The following is a 20,334-nucleotide window of genomic DNA, read 5'->3' as shown; positions in this document are numbered from 1 at the left end:
CAACATCATTAGTCACTAGGGAAATGCAAATCAAAACCACAATAATATACCACTTCCCATCTAAAAGAATGGCTATAATCAAAAAGATGGACAATAACAAGTGTTTGCAAGAATGTGGAGAAATTACAACTCTCATACTTGCTGGTGGGAATGTAATATGATCTAACCACTTTGGAGAAGTTTGGTAAACAGTTCCTCAAAAAGTTAAACAGAGTTAACTGTGACACCACAATTCCACTCCTAGGTATCTTTCCAACAGAAATGAAAACATATGTCCATATAAAAGCTTGTACACAAATGTTCACAGCAGCATTTTTCATAATAGCCAAAAAGTGGAATAACTCAAAAGTCTATTAACTGGTGAATGGATAAACAAAATGTGGTATATATCCATACAACAGAGGATTATTCAAAAATAAAAGGAGTGAAGTGGCCAGGTGTAGTGGTTTACACCTGTAATCCGAGCAGTTGGGAGTCCGAGGCAGAAGGATCACTTGAGCCCAGGAGTTCAAGACCAGCCTGGGCAACAGGGCGTGACCCCATCTCTATTATATTAAATTAAAAATTTTTTAATTTTAAAAAAGGGATGAAGTAACAGTACATGCTACATACAACACAGATAAAAACCTTGAAAACATTATGCTAAGGGAAATAAGCCAGTCAAGTCACAAAAGGACAAACACTACATGATTTTATTTATATGAAATGTTCAGACTAGGCATAAAGATCCATAAAGAAATAAAGCAGATTAGTAATTGACTAGGGCTGGGAGGAGGAGGCAACAGGGAGTGGCTGCTAATGGGTACAGATTTTCTTTTTGGAGTGATGAAAATGTGGAATTAGAGAGTGGGGACAGTTGCACAAAACATGTAAATATACAAAAGAAAACCCACTCAATTATATATTTTAAAAGGGTGAATTTTACAATATATGAATTACATCTTAAGCTATTATTAAAAAACAAATCAGGCTGGACACAGTGGCTTATACCTGCAATCCCAGCACTTTGGGAGGCCAAGGCTGGAGGATCACTTGAGGCCAGGAGTTTAAGATCAGCCTGGGCAACATACTGAGACCCTGTCTTTACCAAAAAAAAAAAAAAAAAAAAGAGTTTCCCTCATTTCCCAGGCTGGAGTGCAATGGCACAATCTCGGCACACTGCAACCTCCACCTCCCGGGTTCAACTGATTCTCCTGCCTCACCCTCCCAAGTAGCTGGGATTACTGGCACCCGTCACCATGCCCGGCTTCTTGTATTTTTTTTTTTTTAGTAGAGAAGGGGTTTCACCCATGTTGGCCAAGCTGGTCTGGAACTCCTGACCTCAGGCAATCCACCCACCTCAGCCTCCCAAAGTGCTGGGACTACAGGTGTGTGAGCCACCATGCCCGGCCAAAAAAAAAAAATTTTAAGCAGCTGGGCCTGGTGATACATGCCTGTACTCCTAACCACTTGGGAGTCTGAGGCAGGAGGATCACTTGAACCCAGGAATTCAAGGTTCCAGTGAGCTATGATCACACCTCTGCACTCCAGCCTGGATGACAGAGTGAGACCATCTTTAAAAACAAATAAAATAATTTTAAAAGGAACCAAATCCCTTTAACTACTGAAACTACTGTGAAGGTTGTTTCTTTAAAAACATATACTTTCCTCTTTTGTTTAGCAGAACATACTCAGTATTGCTTTTCTGAATTTACTCAAGGTCAACACTATGAAACATCAATTACTAAACAGCTGTAAATTCAGAGAATTCAATGGTGTGCAGGCTATTAGCCCTTTACATAGTTATCTCCAAACTACTATTCTTTCACAGTCTTCCACCTGTCTTCTATAATTTTGTTTCCTCCTTCTACCATGAAAAATCAAGAACAACAAGAGATCAGAGGCAGGAAGGATATACTAAGGAAAAGGTGAAGGACTGTGCACACAGCCACATACACTTAAAGAGAGGCCGTTTTCTGTTTTCTTCCCCGCTTGTTTTCTGCTTTCTACCCATTCTGAAGGCAATGTCTCCCTTTCTTACTAAGGATACACATCTCCATCCTTTTATGTTTACCGATCAAAACAAGGGGAAAAGTGGGGAAGCCCACCCAAATAGCTGAACTGTGGAAGACCTCAAATGATACTGACATCACCCAAACTGCCTGATTCTACCTGAGAACACCCACAGGGCAAAGACTGCACAGACCATAGCATTCCAAGGTGTTCTGCTTCTCCACTGTTCAAAGAAAAAGTTTTGGGGCCGGGCACGGTGGCTCACGCCTGTAATCCCAGCCCTTTGACAGACTGAGGCAGGTGGATCGCTTGAGCTGGCCAAGAGTTCAAGACCAGCCTAGGCAACATAATGAAACCCCTGTCTCTACTAAAAACATAAAAATTAGCCGGGCGTGGTGGCGTATGCCTGTGTTTTCCAGCTAAGTCCTCAGCTTGGGGGCTGAGGTAGGAGGATCACTTGAGCCCAGGCTGTCCAGGCTTCAGTGAGCTGAAATTGTGCCACTGCACTCCAGCCTGGGCGACAGAATAAGACCTTGTCTCAAAAAAAAAAAGAGACAGAGACAAAGAAAAAGCTTTGAGACAGTTACTACACCTACCACTAACTTACTCCACACACACCCAGGCTGGCTGACCAAGGACACTTGGCCTCCTATCTGTAGCTACACTGAACACCTTCTCTGCAAAACACTACAGCATCTGAACATAAGACACTCCTTTAGGAGTCAATATCTTTTCTTTTACACTGTTTGATGAAGACAGAGTTTGAGGTGCCAGGACCCCCTGCTTCTCACACAATCTCCTCTCACTCTAAGACCGTCTAAATGATCAGCAGGCTGCTGGCTCTAAGCAACCTTCTTTCATAGTCAACTGGAGTGGGATGATCACCTGGCCTATGGGAACAAAGCAACTGGCTGAGAGAAGTCAGTCCAATACTCAGTCTTGAGTATTTTTGTACTGAGCCATAGAAATGGGAGTCAGATGATGGTGAGCACTGGAATTAGGGTCAGGACATGCAGGAGCCATGACTAAGGCCACTACACGTAACTTAAGCAAGGAAGCCACATGGGAATGGAAAAAGCCCAGCTCCAGAGAAGACACGCACTCCAGACTCTCCAGATCCAGTTCCCATTGCCCAGCTGCACTTCAGTTTCTGTCCTGGGAGGCTACGATTGCTTCTGCTCTTCTTAGACTAAAACTGCTTTCACTTGGCCTAAACTGTGTGGCTTACGGGACTTGCAATCCAAAGTGCTCTAATCTAAAGCAGGGCCTGCTTACCTTCCCTGACATCAACCCCAAACCATCTGTTTCCTAGTGTTTATTAAGAACCTCAGACTTTTCTGAATGAGCTAGCCAATCCTCTTTACAAATATAAATATTGCAAATATTAAAATCTCACCTAAAAATCACTTTCTGTATAAATGAACCTCAGGGCCTGATTACCATCTTTTTTTTTTTTTTTTTAATGTGTGATTCTGACAGTTTATTTAAGGCACAGCCTCCCACCTTGGGGTCATGAAAATATTGGCCATATATTTACTGTTAGAACATTATAACTAGTTTTCTCATTAAGCTTCAAATCCATTTGAAGTTTTTATTTTTTTAATTGTGGTAAAATATGCATAACATAAAATTTACCACTTTAACCCTTTTTGAGCATACAATTTAGTGAAATTAAGGACATTCCCATTGTGTATCATCACTAGCCACAGCTTATTTTCAAAGCATTCTGAAAATCGTGACTTTTTTATTTTTATTAAACAAGTGTTTATGTTCCCTCATCAAATGACAAGGGCCAGGAGCCTCATGAGTGGCGGGACTGTGGCAGGACAGTGACAAAGGCAGGAAAGAGCACCCACAACAACTTGGAGCAGTACCAGAGCAGCTAAATCCATCCTCAGTTCCTCCAGACATGGCCACAGAAGCTAAAGAGACTAAAAATACTTGGAGAGGACAGATAAAAAGCTGTCAAGGATATTTAGCCCAGTTAGAGAGGTCGCCACTATCACCATATTTGCATCAGAAAACACTCATACAGGCTGCAGTGAGAAATATTTGGAATAATTAGATTCAGTATAGAAAGCCTGATGTTCCTTCTCTCTCAGAATGCCTGGAATAAATCTCTGGGCCTTGAATTTGGTCAAGTTATCTATGATCAATTTCTGGAGGACCCCTAGGAAGAAAGACAGGTACTTCAAAAATGTTAAGTACCCACTCTCCACCTTTCTAACTTGTTATAGCTTTCTTTTTAGCACAACAGCCTCTATCAATAAAACCAAATGAGGAAGAAACTTCCATCAAAGCTTTGTGAAAGCAAATGATTCAGCTAGAACATTTCATAATGGCTGAGACGGAAAGGATAAGGCAGGGAATGTTTACACAAACACCAGGAACTTCAACTTGCCTCTCAGTATCTTTAAAAATGAAAGAAACTTCCAAAAATAAATTATGTTCATGGCCTCTCCAAATGCGAGGCCTATAGTAGCCCAGGGAGTAGGTTCAAGTGAAGATGTAATATGATCAATGATAGTGGGCCCACAGCAACTCTCCAATCCACACGAGTTTCTAAATAGGAAGAGTCTTCATTTACTGAATTACTGGGAATCGATAGATTTTAATAACGGTTGTATTAATCAACTCCAGAAAGTACAACTAAATGAATATAAATACTACCTTAAACATAAAAAGTCTGAGGTTAGCAAATATTTTTCATCTGTAATCATATATTATTTAAGTCTATTTTCCAAAACTATGAACCCTCATCTATGTCTGAACAAAGACCTCAGATCTGTCATACAAAATAACCATGAATATTTTGGTGTTGTAGATCTTTTTTAATAATTTTAAAATTTTTTACATTCTGTTTGTTTTGAGACAGGGTCTCACTCTGTCATCCAGACTGGAGTGCAATGGCACGATCATAGCTCACTGCAGCCTTGACTTCAAGGGCTCAAGTAATCCTCCAACCTCAGCCTCCCAGGTACCTGGGATCACAGGCACACACCACCACAACTAGCTAATTTTTTCTATTTTTAGTAGAGACAAGGTCTCACTATGTTGCCCAGGCTGGTCTCGAACTCCAGGGCTAAAGCAATCCTCCTGCCTCGGCCTCCCGAAGTGCTGAGAGATTATAGGCGTGAGCCACAGCACCCAGCCTACGTTTTTTAAAGTAAATACAGTATATTAAACAGACAGACCTAAAAAATTAAGTCCTCTATGTACCTCAGAAAGGAGACATCTGAGTGTCTGTAGTTCAAATCCCCCCATACGGCTTGAGTCAACATATTATTCTTGTCCTGGAGCAAGGACCTCAAAAGGAAAAGATACGGTTATACAGAATAGCTGAGTATCAGGAAAGCAAGCCCTGAAATGAAATTCCATATCTCCGACTTCATTTCCTTACACAATAGTCCCCCTCTTATCCATGGTTTCAGTTACAAGCGGTCAACTAAGGTCCAAAAATAGGTGAGTATGGTACAATAAGATAATCTGAGAGAGAGAGAGACCACATTCACACAACTTTTCAGTATATTGTTGCAATTGTTCTATTTTATCATTAGTTACTGCTATTAATTATTAATAGTAATTATTAATGGGAAGGAACTTTCGAGGTCATCACTAGGACAACCCTTTACCCAATACATGAATCCCCTCAAAATGACTACCAACTATCTCATTATATAAGAGCTGAGGTCTGAGAAAAGCAAGATGAGGAAAAGTTGTGCTGGAATCAAGAGTGATAAATGCAGAAATACCATCTGGTAAAAGAAGGTATGGAGGCCATGGAGAGAAAGGCTTCTAGCTCCTGGTCCACCTAAGAGGCAGCAAAGACAGTACAGGATGCAGCTCTGCTGGGATCCTTGAGTCCTGCTCACCAGCATTCCTAGCTAGTGAAAGAAAAGAGTACAAGCCAGGCACAGTGGCTCATGCCTGTAAGCCTGACACTTTTGGAGGCTGAGACACGATGATTGCTTGAGGCCAGGAGTATAAGACAAGCCTGTGCAACATAGCAAGACCCTTTCTCCATAAAATTAAAAAAGAATTAGCCGGGTGTGGTGGCACACGCCCGTAGTCCTCACTACTCAGGAGGCTGAGGCAGGAGGATCACTTGAACCCAAGAGTTCAAGGTTGCAGTGAGCTGTGATGGCACTCCAGCCTGGGTGACAAATCAAGACCCTGTCTCTAAAAAAAATTTTTAATTAATAATAAGTAATGAATAAATAATAAACAAATAGTAAAGAGTTTGAGCTGGGAATCCAAGTGGGCTTGTTCTAAAAGCTGTCTAGGAAGTGCAAAGCCTTCACGGCTAGAGAACTAACCAATCACTGACTGGTTCAGGGTTAGATAAAAATGATAATGCTTTAGCCAGGCGCTGAGGCTGACATCTGTAATCCCAGCACTTTGGGAGGCCGAGGCGGACGGATTATGAGGTCAGGAGATCGAGACCATCCTGGCTAACACGGTGAAACCTCGTCTCTACTAAAAAAATTTTAAAAATTAGCCGGGTGTGGTGGCGGGCGCCTGTGGTTCCAGCTACCCAAGAGGCTGAGGCAGGAGAATGGCATGAACTCGAGAAGTAGAGCTTGCATCACTGCACTCTAGCCTGGGCAACAGAGCGAGACTCCGTCTCAAAAGATAAATAAATAAATAAATAATGATGATGCTACCGCCAGTATTCCAGACATTTTGAAACCTAATAATAACAGCCCACAACTTTTCATAAATTCTACAGTGGCACATGGCTTTGAAAATTAGGGGGTTTTTACAGAGCCCTCTACCATTAAATATTCCTTTTTTAGGCTGGGTGCGGTGGCTTACGCCTGTAATCCCAACACTTTGGGAGGCCGAGGTGGGTGGATCACCTGAGGTCAGGAGTTCGAGACCAGCCTGGCCATCATGGTGTCTCAACTAAAAATACAAAAATTAGCCCAGCATGGTGTTTAGCGCCTGTAATCCTAGCTACTCAGGGGGCGAGGCAGGAGAATCTCTTGAACCGAGGAGGCAGAGGTTGCAATGAACCAAGATTGTGCCATCGCACTCCAGCCTGGGGGACAAGAGTAAGACTTCGTCTCAAAAAAAAAAAAAATTCCTTTCTTCATTATCACTTGCAAATAGATTCTTTTATAGAAATTATATTTAAATAATATATAAATTATTTCATTATTAGGGAAAACAATGTCCTTTAAGTCATCTTCAATGTTTATTCAGTCTACTTGCTTTTATTTCCTTTCTCTTAGCAAATCTACTGAAAGGAGAAAGCCAGCTAACAGACCACTCTTCTGTTACCTATTAGATAATTTAGTTTAACCTAAAGGAACACAAAGCTCTAGTTTCATTTAAGAATGGGAGGACACAGGATCTGTGAGTTGTTATGGCATTTAAAAAGTCATCTCAGGCCGGGCACGGTGGCTCACGTCTGTAATCCAGCACTTTGGGAGGCCAAGGCAGGCAGATCAGCTGAGGTCGGGAGTTTGAGACCAGCCTGGCCAACATGCTAAAACCCCGTCTCTCCTAAAAAAACAAAAATTAGCCAGGCGTGGTGGTGCGTGCATGTAATCCCAGCTACTCGGGAGGCTGAGGTAGGAGAATTGCTTTAACACAGGAGGCAGAGGTTGCAGTGAGCCAAGATCGTGCCACTGCACTCCAGCCTGGGTGACAGAGCTAGACTCCATCTCAAAAAAAAAAAAAAAAAAAAAAAAAAAAAAAACTCAATAAATAAAAAATAAAAAGTCATCTCAGCTGGACGTGGTGGTTCATGCTTGTCATCCCAGCACTTTGGGAGGCCGATGCAGGAGGATCACTTGAGCCCTATAGTTTGAGACCAGCCTGGACAACACGGCAAAACCCTGTCTCTACAAAAATTACCCTGGCATGGTGGCGCGCACCTATAGTCTCAGCCACTCGGGGGACTCAGGCAGGAGGATTGCTTAGGCCCGGGAAGTGGAGGCTGCAGTGAGACAAGATCACGCCACTGCACTCCAGCCTGGGTGACAAAGCAAGACCGTCTCAGAAAAAAAAAGTGATCTCAAGAGTAAGACTGGGTATCAATCAAAGTGGCTGCAGCTTGAATCATCGATTCTAATCTGAATTATTATTTAGCTAAAATGATGATTCCTAAATATAACATGTTTTATTTCTAAATGTTTCTTGGCAATTGAGTATCCAGAAAGTCAGCAAATCCCCCAAGAAAGTAGAGAAAATGAACTTTTTTACGGCTCACCATTCATCAACTACAGCAGGCTTAAAAGATACCATGGGCCGGAGGCTTAGCCTGAAATTTGGCCTGCAGAAGAAAACTCCAAATAAGATTTCTTCAAGAACTGCTCTAACGTAGTACTAAACTGCAAGCAGTGACCTCCCTAGAGGAGAAACTGCAGTCAACAGCTACATGAGTGCACAATCCAGGGTAGATGCACCCAAAGTCCAATACAAGGAATACTATGCTAGTTCCATCACAATAAAAATATATTAAAATAAAAGTAGCAAACAATGAAGTTATTTAAAATATGTCAAAGGCAAGAAAATGCTCCAAAAAAAAAATCTAAATCCATTACAAAGGTAATTTGAATAAAACATCATTTAATCTCTAGGCCTAACCTCTCTGAAATAAAGCATTATATAATCTTCCAACTTAGTCAAATTATACAAGAAATGCTACTTTAGGTCGGCTCAGTGGCTCACACCTGTAATCCCAGCACACTGGGAGGCCAAGGTGGGTGGATCAGTTGCGTTCACAAGTTGGAGACCAGCCTGAGCAACACGGCGAAACTCCATCTCTGCAAAAAATACAAAAATTAGCCAGGCATGGTGGCGCATGCCTGTAGTCCCAGCTACTCGGGAGGCTGAGAGATCACCTTAGCCCAAGAAGTCGAGGCTGCAGTGAGCCAAGAGAGATCATGCCACTGCACTCCAGATTGAGTGACACAGTGAGACCGTCTCCAAAAAAAAAAAAAAAAAGAAATGCTATTTTATAACAAAGGAGCCACAGCATAGCACTCTCAACTTCCTGTAAGAACAAAAATATTGTGTCAATATGTTCACAACACAGTTCAAGTCACAAAATCATGAGATAATTAAATTGACTTTTTAGGTTTCAATCTGTTTAGCCAGAAACCTTATCCAAACCGTACTGATGCAAATCAGCATGAGAACTATAGCACTATCAAAATAACTCCAGTATCTTATCTTTTGTTTTACCTTTTATCAGTGATTTATGGGCTGACTAATGGTAAACTGATTTGTGCATGTGCCAGAAGTCAGCTCGGAAATACAAAACAGGAAAAAAATTTAGAAGAATCAAATTCATGAATGAAAATGCTGACGTCATAGTTCAGTTCCCAGCAGAGTTTAGAGTAGCATATAAAAAACAGTGTATCTTCTGGAATGTTAAAACACCAAAGTCATTTCATAAAGGAAATAAAAGAAAAAGTCATTCCTTGCTCAGAATGAGGGAATGGAGAAAAAAAGAGAAAAGCTCAATTAACAACCTTTTCCATGAACCAAAAATGAAAAATATACAATGTATATGGCACAAACTATCATAACTTCTAAACCACATAATTATTTCGTGTTATTGTTAGAAATAATATTTTTTAGGCAGGGCATGGTAGCTCACACCTATAAATCCCAGCACTTTGGGAGGCTGAGGCAGACGGACTGCTTTGAGACCAGGAGTTCAAGACCAGCCTGGGCAACACAGCAAGACCCCATCTCTTCGAAAAAGAGAAAAAAAAAAACCTAAGCAGGCAGGATGACACACACCTGTAGTCCCAGTCACTCAGGGGGCTGAGGCAGGAGGATCATTTCAGCACAGGAGGCCAAGGCTGCAGTGAGCTATGGATTGCACTACTGCACTCTAGTCTGGGCAACAGAGCAAGACCCTGTCTCTAAAAAAAAATAAGATAAAATAAATTTTAAAAGAAGTAACATTTTTTACAGGTGATGACTAGTTGTGTCTCTAAATAAGTAGGACACAGCCGCCCCCCCCCCAATTTTAAATCTTTCTCCCACTTTAACTTTAAAAAATGAGTGCATAATACAGCCAGGCAGTCCTCCACCGAAAAACGACCCAGCACAGGCATACCACACCTGATTTTAAGTAATTCTGAATAATATGGGGTGGAACTCAGTGACCAGAAGAAAGCTCCTGAATTTTTATGTGAGGGAAGAAAAAAAAAACAAAAAACAAAAAAAAAGCTTTTATCTAATGATGTAATATAAACTAATAAAAAAGAAAGATTATAAAAATTTGACTTACTTAGAACTATTAAAAGTGGCTAATGGCATGGATTGTTCACATTTTTCATCTCTTGGCAGCACTGAAAATACAACTAGTAATACAAACTTCTGTAAAGTTTAGACACAATTTACTAAAATCCTTTCATTCAGGACACTTAAGTAACTGATTCCTAGATGTCTAATGTTTCCCAGGGAATTTAAGATTATTACATTCTTAGAAAATAACAGTGACCCCTCACATCCTTGGTAACCTCTCCAAAGCACAAAACTGTAAGGACATTCTCTCTTCTTTACCATTCATATGGCTTAAAGTAGCCACTCACCCAAAATGGATTTTTTTTAATTTAAGCAATAAACAATTTTGCCAATAAACATTTTAAAAAGATCTTATTAAGTTAAAATGCAAACATGCCAGTTTTATCTGTAAATCTAAAATGTGAAGAGATCATCTCACATTGTTGCCACCACAAATATCTTTGAAAGAACATCACCACCCCCTTGTGGATTCGCAATAAAAAAATCCTTCTCTTGAATCTTTTTAAATATTCCATTCTGCTGAACTTCCATCAAAGTTTTCATTTTCTTCACTAAGAAGAGTTATTTCATTTCAATTACTTTTTAAAAAGACAAACTTAACATTTTTCTTAAAACCAATCCAATCAACTTATTTGTCCTCTAGGCGTCCCCATTTTGGGGAGCATTCTTTGTATGTGTACATGTGTCAATTCAATACAATAACCCTATCAACATTCCATTTCTTCTTCAAATATCTGAATTTATACTTCCAATCATCACTTTGAGATTATTTTTAATCATAAATGAGTAATTTTTTCCACTATAACATCTTTTTTCTTTCTAACTGATAATTTCACACTTTGTACCAATTTCTTATTATCACTCCCAAATGATTTGATATCCAAGTGCCCAGAAAACCAACAGGGCACATATATCCTCAGAAATGACTTTTCAGAAAAGGATTAAAAAACAAATCTAAGTTTTAAAAAGATTAATTCTTGATTGTATTAATATACCTTCAGAAATGACTCCTGGCAATCTAAATCAACTACCATGAAGGAAAAATAGACAATAACTTTTCTTCAAAACTTGTAAAAAGAAAGGCTTTCTCTCTCTCTCTCAAGTTGAAAGAATACCTCTGGTTGTATCTGCACATCATTCTAATGTAACACACAAATACACCTTGTTGAATGTACACTGTAAAAAAGATTAAATGAACTTAAACATCTGATGTATCCCTTGTTACAGACACTAAATTTAGCTGAAAGTATAAATCACCACTGCAAAATGCACAGGCTACATGGAGAAAGAGTCATGACTGACTGTACCGCCCTTACTGGAAGTTAGCTCCCCATTCTCTTAGACATGTTGAACACAAAAATAGGGACATGGTAATTTACTATTGTCAGCATTTATTCCAATGGTTAAATGGGAATAAATGGGGAAAAATCCACTTTGCCAAGTGTTTTTAAGTGACTGAATACATAATCTTACCTTGTGGTAACTGATAAGGGAAAAAAAAATGGAAGAGATACCGCATGGTCTGTTGAACGAATGAATGCTCTATGTCCCAAAAGTCACACATCAGCCCCATTGAGAATATTACACATCCAAAAATTATCTGCTTATGCACCTGTCCAAAACTAGTGACTGAACTGCACAGCAGAAGCAATCAGAGCTGGGCTTCATAAGGTTTTGCTTTTGGGGGGGATTCTGTTGTTATGACGGTTGTTTTGGGATTTGGGGGGACGGGAGATATATATAGGGGTGGGGATGTATTTTTAGATGGTATGAAAAAATGAAGTTGGGGTGAGAGCTATGCCACTTAGTCTCCACATAATAACATGTTTAAAACTATTAAGAACACAGCCCCAAACGTTTCTTTCAAGAAATGTCACTTTGTACACACGAAACTACAAAACCGTAGAGAGCAGAGTGATGAATACAGCCCCAAACAAGCGTACCTTCCTCGAAGTTACCTTCGGCTCACAGTCTCTGGAAAGGATATGTTACATGACTTGAAAGCCCTGGCTAAACTTGAAAAACAAAAACAAGAAAGTGACTGCAAAAGGATTCATGTACAAGAGAACAAGCAACTATGTCAGGAAAGAGCAAAACACTGAGGTTGAATATGGACGAACCTTTAAAAAAAACATCTCTAGTCATTCCATCTTATGCCACGTCAATCAGTTCAAAGTAAATGAACAATCCTCCAAAAAAAGAGCAAAAGGGGAAATAATGTGGCTGACCCTTGGCCTCTCTTTGCAATGGGGTACATAATATTTCTCTGTAAGTCCAGGGTAATGAGGTTAAAAAAAAAATGCTCAGGAAACAGTACCAATCTTTACACAGGAGGCCCATGACCTTCTACAAGCAATGGTGTTCAAAGTAGAAGGATGCAGTACAACCTTAGAAATATACAGCTAGCATACTGATGGCAAAAAAAAAAAAAAAAAAAAAAAAAACCACCCTTTACTCACCCTTTACTTTGTCCCATCATGTGAACTGCTCTCCATTGTCAATATATACAAAGAAACACTTCCAGCCAGGCGCATTGGCTCATGCCTGTAATCTCAGCACTTTGGGAGGCCTAGGTGGGCAGATCACTTGAGGCCAGGAATTCACAACCAACCTGGCCAACATGGTGAAACCCCGTCTCTACTAAAAATACAAAAAAAAATTAGGTAGGCATGGTGGTGCATGCCTGTAATCCCAGCTACTTGGCAGGCTGAAGCAGGAGAATCGCTTGAACCTGGAAGGCGGAGGTTACAGGGAGCCGAGATCATGCACTCCAGCCTGGGCAACAGAGCAAGACTCAGTCTCAAAAAAAAAAGAAAAGAAACACTTTCCTTATAAATGCATGACAATTATCATGGGAGACCATCTATGTTTATAAGTCCCTCTCTCTAATGACAGAATAGGAACATGGCTTAATCACAGGACTAAGGGATACTACATCCAGGGATGGCACAAAATAAAAGGATGTGATAGTCGGATCAACCTCTAGCTCGAACCTGATTAGGTATTCAAGAAAAATAAAAAGAAAGATTATACACTATCTGGAAAATAGAGTGAATGACACTCTTATTCAAGTTACACAGACAAAGTAGTAGAGCAAGAATGCTTCTCACTCTCACTCTCAAACACACCAAAAACTAAAGGCAGTACTACATATAACAAGCAAAGGAACATTAGGAGAGGCCCCCATACTTCCTTGTAAATGAAGGCTCCAAATGAAATAATATACTTGGCTGTGCTTAAAGAAATTTATTGTATCAAGCCAAAGAGACAGAAAGAAGCTGGCTAAATGCAGCAAAACTAAATTTCCAAAATCCTACATGGGGAGGCCCAGAGCAGGAAGGACCCAGTGTTTTATCTAGAGATGCTATCTAGTTACAAATACTATTACCAGCCGCCTTGTGGCTTAAATCTCATTACATCTACCTATTCTTAGGGAAACAAGAAGAAGCAATGCCTTGTGCTACAGGACAAAGGGATGGTGGGCATCCCCTTTTTACTAAAAGGCTACAAATACAGTACATCTACAAATACTTTTTTATAACAATGACAGGGCAGTGAAGAAACGTCTCTATGTGGGGAAGGACAAAAAAATAAAAGGAAAGGCCGAAGAAAAGAAAGGGAGGTCGGATTTAAGTCACCTAGAACATTTAAAAAAAAAAAAAAAAAAAGGACATGGCACATGACTCTAGAAGATACACAACACCTTAGAAAATGATCTGTATAATGGAAACGCAAAAGAAACACACACATCACTTGTCAACACAAAATACACTCAGTCACATACTCACATGGCCAAAGGATACTGCCAAACCACATACTACAAATCTCACATAAGAGTTTTCACAAGAGTGAAATACTAGCAGAATTGGTTTCTATATATGTTGTGGAGATGGTAAATCTAATTTAATAGAGGAAAAAAGGGGCATTTCAAATTGTTAGTAATTTTTATTATTATCATTATTTATACCTAACCTGTACCCACAAAGAATTTGAGGCAATTTACAAAAATAATAATACCATTAAAAAGCATAAATTAAAAGTCACATAATAAACAAAAGTGGTGATAATTATATCAGATACCTAGCCTAAGAATGAACATCAATTAGGTATTAAATTTGGATATAATTCTTCGTGGCAGTGAAAATGTAACAGCAGCTCATACAGTTCTATCTAATACGAACCATACCGGTTAATCAGAAGAGAAAAATATTTTTCTACCACTTCCTTATATAAAAGATACATTTGACTCTATGTTCTATAGAATGCCTAGTGTGATGCTGCTGTTCAAATATTAAATAAGCATTCCAACCAATCATGTATCTAAATGACATAAAAGTTATGCCTACACAATTAGATTAAGAAGGCTGACTTTGGGCCGGGCGCGGTGGCTCACGCCTGTAATCCCAGCACTTTGGAAGGCCGAGGCGAGTGGATCACGAGGCCAGGAGATCGAGACCATCCTGGCTAACACGGTGAAACCCCGTCTCTACTAAAAAATACAAAAAATTAGCCGGGCATAGTGGCGGGCTCCTGTAGTCTGAGCTACTCCGGAGGCTGAGGCAGGAGAATGGCATGAACCCGGGAGGTGGAGCTTGCAGTGAGCCGAGATCGCGCCACAGCACCCCAGGCTGGGCCACACAGCGAGACTCCGTCTCAAAAAAAAAAAAAAAAAGAAGGCTGACTTTACTTTTGTCTAAACACACACACACACAGACACACACACACACACACTCTCTACACACAGTCTGGGGGAAAGCTGCTAAATGCCTCCCCCACCCTCTTCACCACCCCCACTCCTGCTGAGAGGAGGAAAAAAGGTTCAACAAGATAGCACACTATTACACTATATCTTTTTAAGTTAACAATCCAAAAACTTAAAAATCAGAAAAAAAAAAATTCCTTACAAGACTATATAAAAGACAAGCGTTAAGACAAGCACCACACCAAAGGCCAGATGTGGTGGCTTGTGCCTGTAATCCCAGCACTTTGGGAGGCTGAGGCAAGGGAGGCTGAGGTAGGCAGATCACTTGAGGCGAGGAATTCAAGACCAACCTGACCAACATGGTGAAACCCCGTCTCTACTAAAAATACAAAAAAAATTAGCCAGACATGGTGGTGCACGCCTGTAATCCCAGCTACTTGGGAGGCTGAAGCAGGAGAATCGCTTGAACCTGGAAGGCGGAGGTTGCGCGAGCTGAGATCGTGCCACTCCAGCCTGAGCAACAGAGTGAGACTCTGTCTCAAAAAAAAAAAAAAAAAAAAAGATACACTGAAATGTCATTAATATAAAAGGCTAACAAGATCCAATATGGTCTCAAGCAAAGTCACATCACCCCCTACAGCTCCTTGTACATAATAGAAGTTCGGCAAAGGTCTCCTGAATGAATGATTCCAGTCATGGGAGTATAAATATAAAAACGACTTCTCCCCAGAAGGGCAAATTCAAAGGTCCCACAAAAGAGGCAACTGACACAACTATGAGAGGAATGGAAGAAAATAAGAGAATCACCTTCTACTGCTTTTTCCATAAGGAAGGGAGAAAGAAGTACAACTGCACACAAAAGGGTATTTCCCCCAAACAGGAAAGGAAGAATGGCTCAAAGTAATGAAACAGTGGGAAAAAAATGTTAAGATTTTGAGATGGACTACCTCAAAATCAGTCGCAAGAATTAAAAACCGAGCAGGACACATGGGCTGACATCCAGCATAAACAGGGGACTAAACTAAACACTACTCTCCAAAGAATAGGCTATTTCGGGGGGAAAGCCTAAAACCGCCAGAGCCTAAAAACTAAGGAAATAGAAAACACAGCTGAGCAGGATGCATAAATATGTCTCAAAGAGCAAGTAAGAGCAACACTACTCTTTTGAAAAGGAAAAGCTGACCCAATCTGACCTTGAGTAGAGGTTGTTCTGTATATGTCAACACTTTGAATCCACTCAATGATGAGATGGAGAAACCCAACATTTGCAGACGCAGGATAAGTAAGGTCTCCAACAAGACAAAGGAGGAAGAGGTCACCCAACCTAATCCCAAAAACTGGAGGTAACGGGCGAAGGAGAGGAAAGGGTCACGTCCTAACAGAAAGTCAAACAGAAAGATGAAACTATGTGGTTCAGAGAACCCGTCTAGTCTGCCCTACTGCAACAGAGCATTCTGCACTACAGGGTAAGAGGAAAAAGCTAATTTCCAATCATCTGTGGCGACCAGTGACACAGAAACACAACCACATTAAACTCAAGAAAAAGGGCCCAGCTTCAGACAATAACCTCAAGTGTCTTCTTCCAACCAATCTTTACCACTTTTCCTTCCACTGCGCCTTGCACGGAGCCCCCTGCTTACCAGGGAAAACTCCCAAAGTCTCCATGGGGCCATGGAGGAAAGGTAGGAAGAACCACCACTGGAAACGGGATGACTCCACTGAGTCTACACAATCTACAGCAGGTATTCAATTCTTCATTTTTCCGAAGTTCACTAATAATACCCCTTAAAAATACACAATCCCATCAAGCTGACTACAGACACAGAATACGAACAGTATAAAAACATTTAAAACCAAAAACAAGAAAATGAGCTCAAAAGCTCTACTTTCTGACATTGGGAATTAGGCCCACTGGACGACTCAATGCTAACTGAAAGGCAAAGCCCAGAAGTCACAGACCAGCGCTGACCAAATCTCCGATGAGCCACTTCTCCTTACACAGTAAACTGAGGCAAAGCGAGCCTCTGAACTAGAAAAGAGCTTTAAAGGCCAAAGCCCCAGAGCCCAACAGAACTTGTTGGGGAGGATGAGTCTCCACACTAAGCCTGTCAAAGAGTAAGACTTCCCCGCTGAGTGACAGCAGCTAGCAGCCATTCTGAATTTCGTGAAAGAGGGAGAAAGGGAGGGAGGGAGACCTGAGGAGGCAAAGCACTTGACTAGAGCCGACAGGGCTCAAACCATTCCCCTGCCCAAGAGAAAAGAACTCGAAGAATAACGTCCCCCATCCTCTCAGGAAGCGTCAAGGGCCTTTCCACAGGTACGCTTTGCTAATTTCACAACCTCTCTCAACTATTTAAAAGGCCAAAATATAAAAGGGACATATTTACAGTCATTCGTTCCTAGTTCTGTCACAGGAAAACATATTCTTCTCACCCATCTCCTGTCGTTTGCCCAAACACACGAAATCTCTTTCCCTTACACTGCAGTAAAGAAATCAAGAACTTTTCACTCTATGCAGAATCAGGCAACGAATACCACCCCTAAATTCAGAGTGCCAAAGTTGTGATGCGTATGGGCAGGCACTGTACACTTCACACATTCAGGGACTTGGTGAACATGCAGGATGTCGTTCTGCTTATTCAGTACAGTACACATTACAAACGAAAGAATGGTCAGAATTGGCCATTTATCAGTGATTCTTCTGCTGCTGCTTCTAAGCCTGAAGAGTTAACTAACAACGTTAATATCTACCTGTATCATTACACATAAAGGTCCCCATATGCACCCAAAATGTAGAGCTAGTCATCTGACCCTTCCAACTTCCTGTGCACTGTATATGTAATGAATGTGATTTCATCTGTGTATACCTACATGTATGTGTATGTAAACAAATGAATATAGCATCATGATCTGGTTCTCCAAAACAGAACCAGAACAGCAAAAAACAGAAAGCATTCAAATTCCCCCTTCTGAAAGCTACAAGATCTAAAGAAATGTTTGGATCCCACAAGAGACAACACCAGAGCCAAAGGAAGGTTCTAGTACAACAAGGAGCACACAAGCAACCTCTTCCAGGATGGCATGTGGGCGACACGGGTGTCTACACTCCCTTTTCTGAATGGAAAAGCATATGGCTTCTCCTTACCCAGCCAACATGAATACAATTTGAGAAAATTAGAAAAAGTCAAAGTAACAGGCTCACTAAATATGGCTGACTGGGAAGCAGAAGCCACAGAGGAGGATATGAGTTCTCTCAAAAAGCAATCGGGAAGTTTATATCCAGGAAAGGTTCAAGGACTCCTGAGTGTGGGACGGACAAAGTCTGGTTCTCACTGCACAGAAGACAGTAATCAGAACATCAAAAAACAAGGGCACATGACCCTTTTCCCAGTGAGGTAGTGTCAACTGATGAAGGTTGCCCCCTCCTGAGACACAAGAGTCAAGTGGAAGCAAAAATATACCCCGGTCTTCCTCAGACACAGGAGCAACTAGTGTGGCCCCTTTTCACTCAAGCACTAGGCACAATGGAAGCCCTGCCCTACATCTTATTGAGGCGCCCACTCTCACCCAGACACGGAACTCCAAGAAGAGAGAACAAGTCAGTGTAGACACACAAATGGGGAAAGGAGCACGGTGAACGTCCAGTCGTCTCCATAAGAAAAGGAGGGCAACTCAAAGGGTATTTAGGAAATGAGCTCGCCCTAACCCAGCAAAGTGTGCGAGAGTATGCATGATCTGGAAGAAGTGTCTGCTTTCCTATTTAGAAATGACTTCAGAGCTGCACAAGCCCCCACTATCCACTGGGTGAGGAAAGAAGAACATGGGCAGCCCGAGTCCCCTTGTCCTGGCAAAAAGGGTCAACGGAGAGTGTGCAGAGGCCCCAAAAGATTCCAAAGAAGATGAGCAGATCAGACGGACCCCTGTGCCAAGGAAGGATCGGGGTCACGGAAGGTAAAGGGCAAGGGAGTGTGGAGATCCTCACTTGCCATAGAAACGGAGACCCCACCCTCCTGGCTGTGAGGGTGCAAGGGCAAGAGTAGGATGTGAACGACTGCGAGGGGCGGGGATGCTGCGCAGGCCCCCTTCCCTTCCCGGGAAGCGAAGGGGGAGGGGTCACACGAGGCCCTTCGGCCGAGGGACGCTCGGCAGGACGGGGTCCCCCTGGCGGGGAGAACTCGGGAACCCCCCGCCCGCTCAGGGAGGCGTCCACGGGGCTGAAGAGGGTGCCGGAGAGAGTACGTCTGGCCCTGCCCGCCGGAGAGCAGGGGGCCGGCGAGGGCTGAGCGCCGGCCGCTGCCGCCCGACGGGGACCGGCCCGGAGCAGTGGGGCGCGGGGCCAGGGGGACCCGAGGCGGATAAACTTTCCGCCCCGCGGCCCCCACCCCGGACCCAGCGCCGGGGGTGCGGGGGCTGCGCAGCGGGCTCGGGAGCGGCGGGGATGCCCGGTCCGGGTGGGGGAGGCGCCGGCCCTCCGCCGGCTCCTCCTCCTCGCTGGGCCCGGTCCCCGCCCCGCGAGCCCCCCGCCCCCTCCGGCCCCAGCCCGCCCCCGGGGGTGGGGTGTGGGGCGCCGCGCTCCGCTGGCCCCGCGAGTCACCTCAGGACTCGGCCGCGCTCCGCCCCCCCACCCCGCCGGCCCCCTCCCCGGCCGGGTCGCCCGCCCGCCCGCCGCGCCCCCGCGCTCCCGCCCGGCGCCGCCGATGCCCGGGATGTCCGGCGGGGCCGGGTCCCGCCGCCCGCCGCGCCGCCCCCCAGCCCCTCGCGCTCCGGCTCTTACCTTCCGGCTTGTTTTCGGCAGCCATTTCCCCTCCGCGCGCCACATCCTCCTCCTCCTCGCGACCGGGACCCCGAGCGCGCGCCTCGTACCGCCGCCGCCGCCGGCCCAGCCACCCCGCCGCCGCCGCGCACCCGCCCTGGCCCCGCCCCGCGGCCCACGCACAGCTTCCGTTGGGCCGTGCGGCTGCCACTCATCGCTCCCGCCACCAATCGCCCCGCACCAGGGGTCTCACTACTCTCCGGGAGGAGCGTCCTATCCATCCGGCCCATTGGCTGGTCACCACCCAACGGACTGAAAGGATTGGTCAAGAATCAACGCCCCCTCCCCACCCACTCCCAGGAAAGCCCGCCTTCCGGACCTAAACAAAGCTTCCTAGTGGCCAGAACCCGAAAGAAGTGTCCAATCAGGACGGGCCCGACACGGAATATTTCCTCGAGGCCGAGACGTGGCGTTTTGATTGGGCGTCACTACAGTGTTTCCCAGGCCGTCCAGACCAATCAAAGGGGGTTCCCGGAACTCGGGAGCGGCGAAGGGAAGCCCCGCCCCCGAGCGTGACCGTCATGAGGAAGGCGCTCGCTCATTGGCACGCTGGGGC

General features: G+C 43.3%; 1 protein-coding gene across 20 annotated transcripts in view; it reads right to left on the bottom strand.

Moving 5' to 3' along the window:
- CAMTA1 (calmodulin binding transcription activator 1) overlaps nt 1-19,991 on the bottom strand; it is a 976,509-nt gene extending 956,518 nt beyond the window's left edge. For 11 of the 20 annotated variants that reach the window (XM_030805179.1, XM_030805180.1, XM_030805185.1 and 8 more), the window contains exon 1: nt 19,740-19,883. In XM_030805179.1, the coding sequence (XP_030661039.1) occupies nt 19,740-19,784 (45 nt within the window). In that variant the 5' untranslated portion in view covers nt 19,785-19,883. Of the gene's footprint in view, nt 1-5,211; nt 5,299-8,209; nt 8,255-19,739 lie in introns of those variants that run through there. The other 9 variants (XR_004028395.1, XR_004028396.1, XM_030805211.1 and 6 more) reach the window with 5 other exon arrangements.
- Nucleotides 19,992-20,334: the final 343 nt, after the last annotated feature.

This window comes from Nomascus leucogenys, chromosome 24 (assembly GCF_006542625.1).
Source record: "Nomascus leucogenys isolate Asia chromosome 24, Asia_NLE_v1, whole genome shotgun sequence".
NCBI lineage: Eukaryota > Metazoa > Chordata > Mammalia > Primates > Hylobatidae > Nomascus > Nomascus leucogenys.
This window is presented reverse-complemented; position numbering and strand designations above follow the sequence as displayed.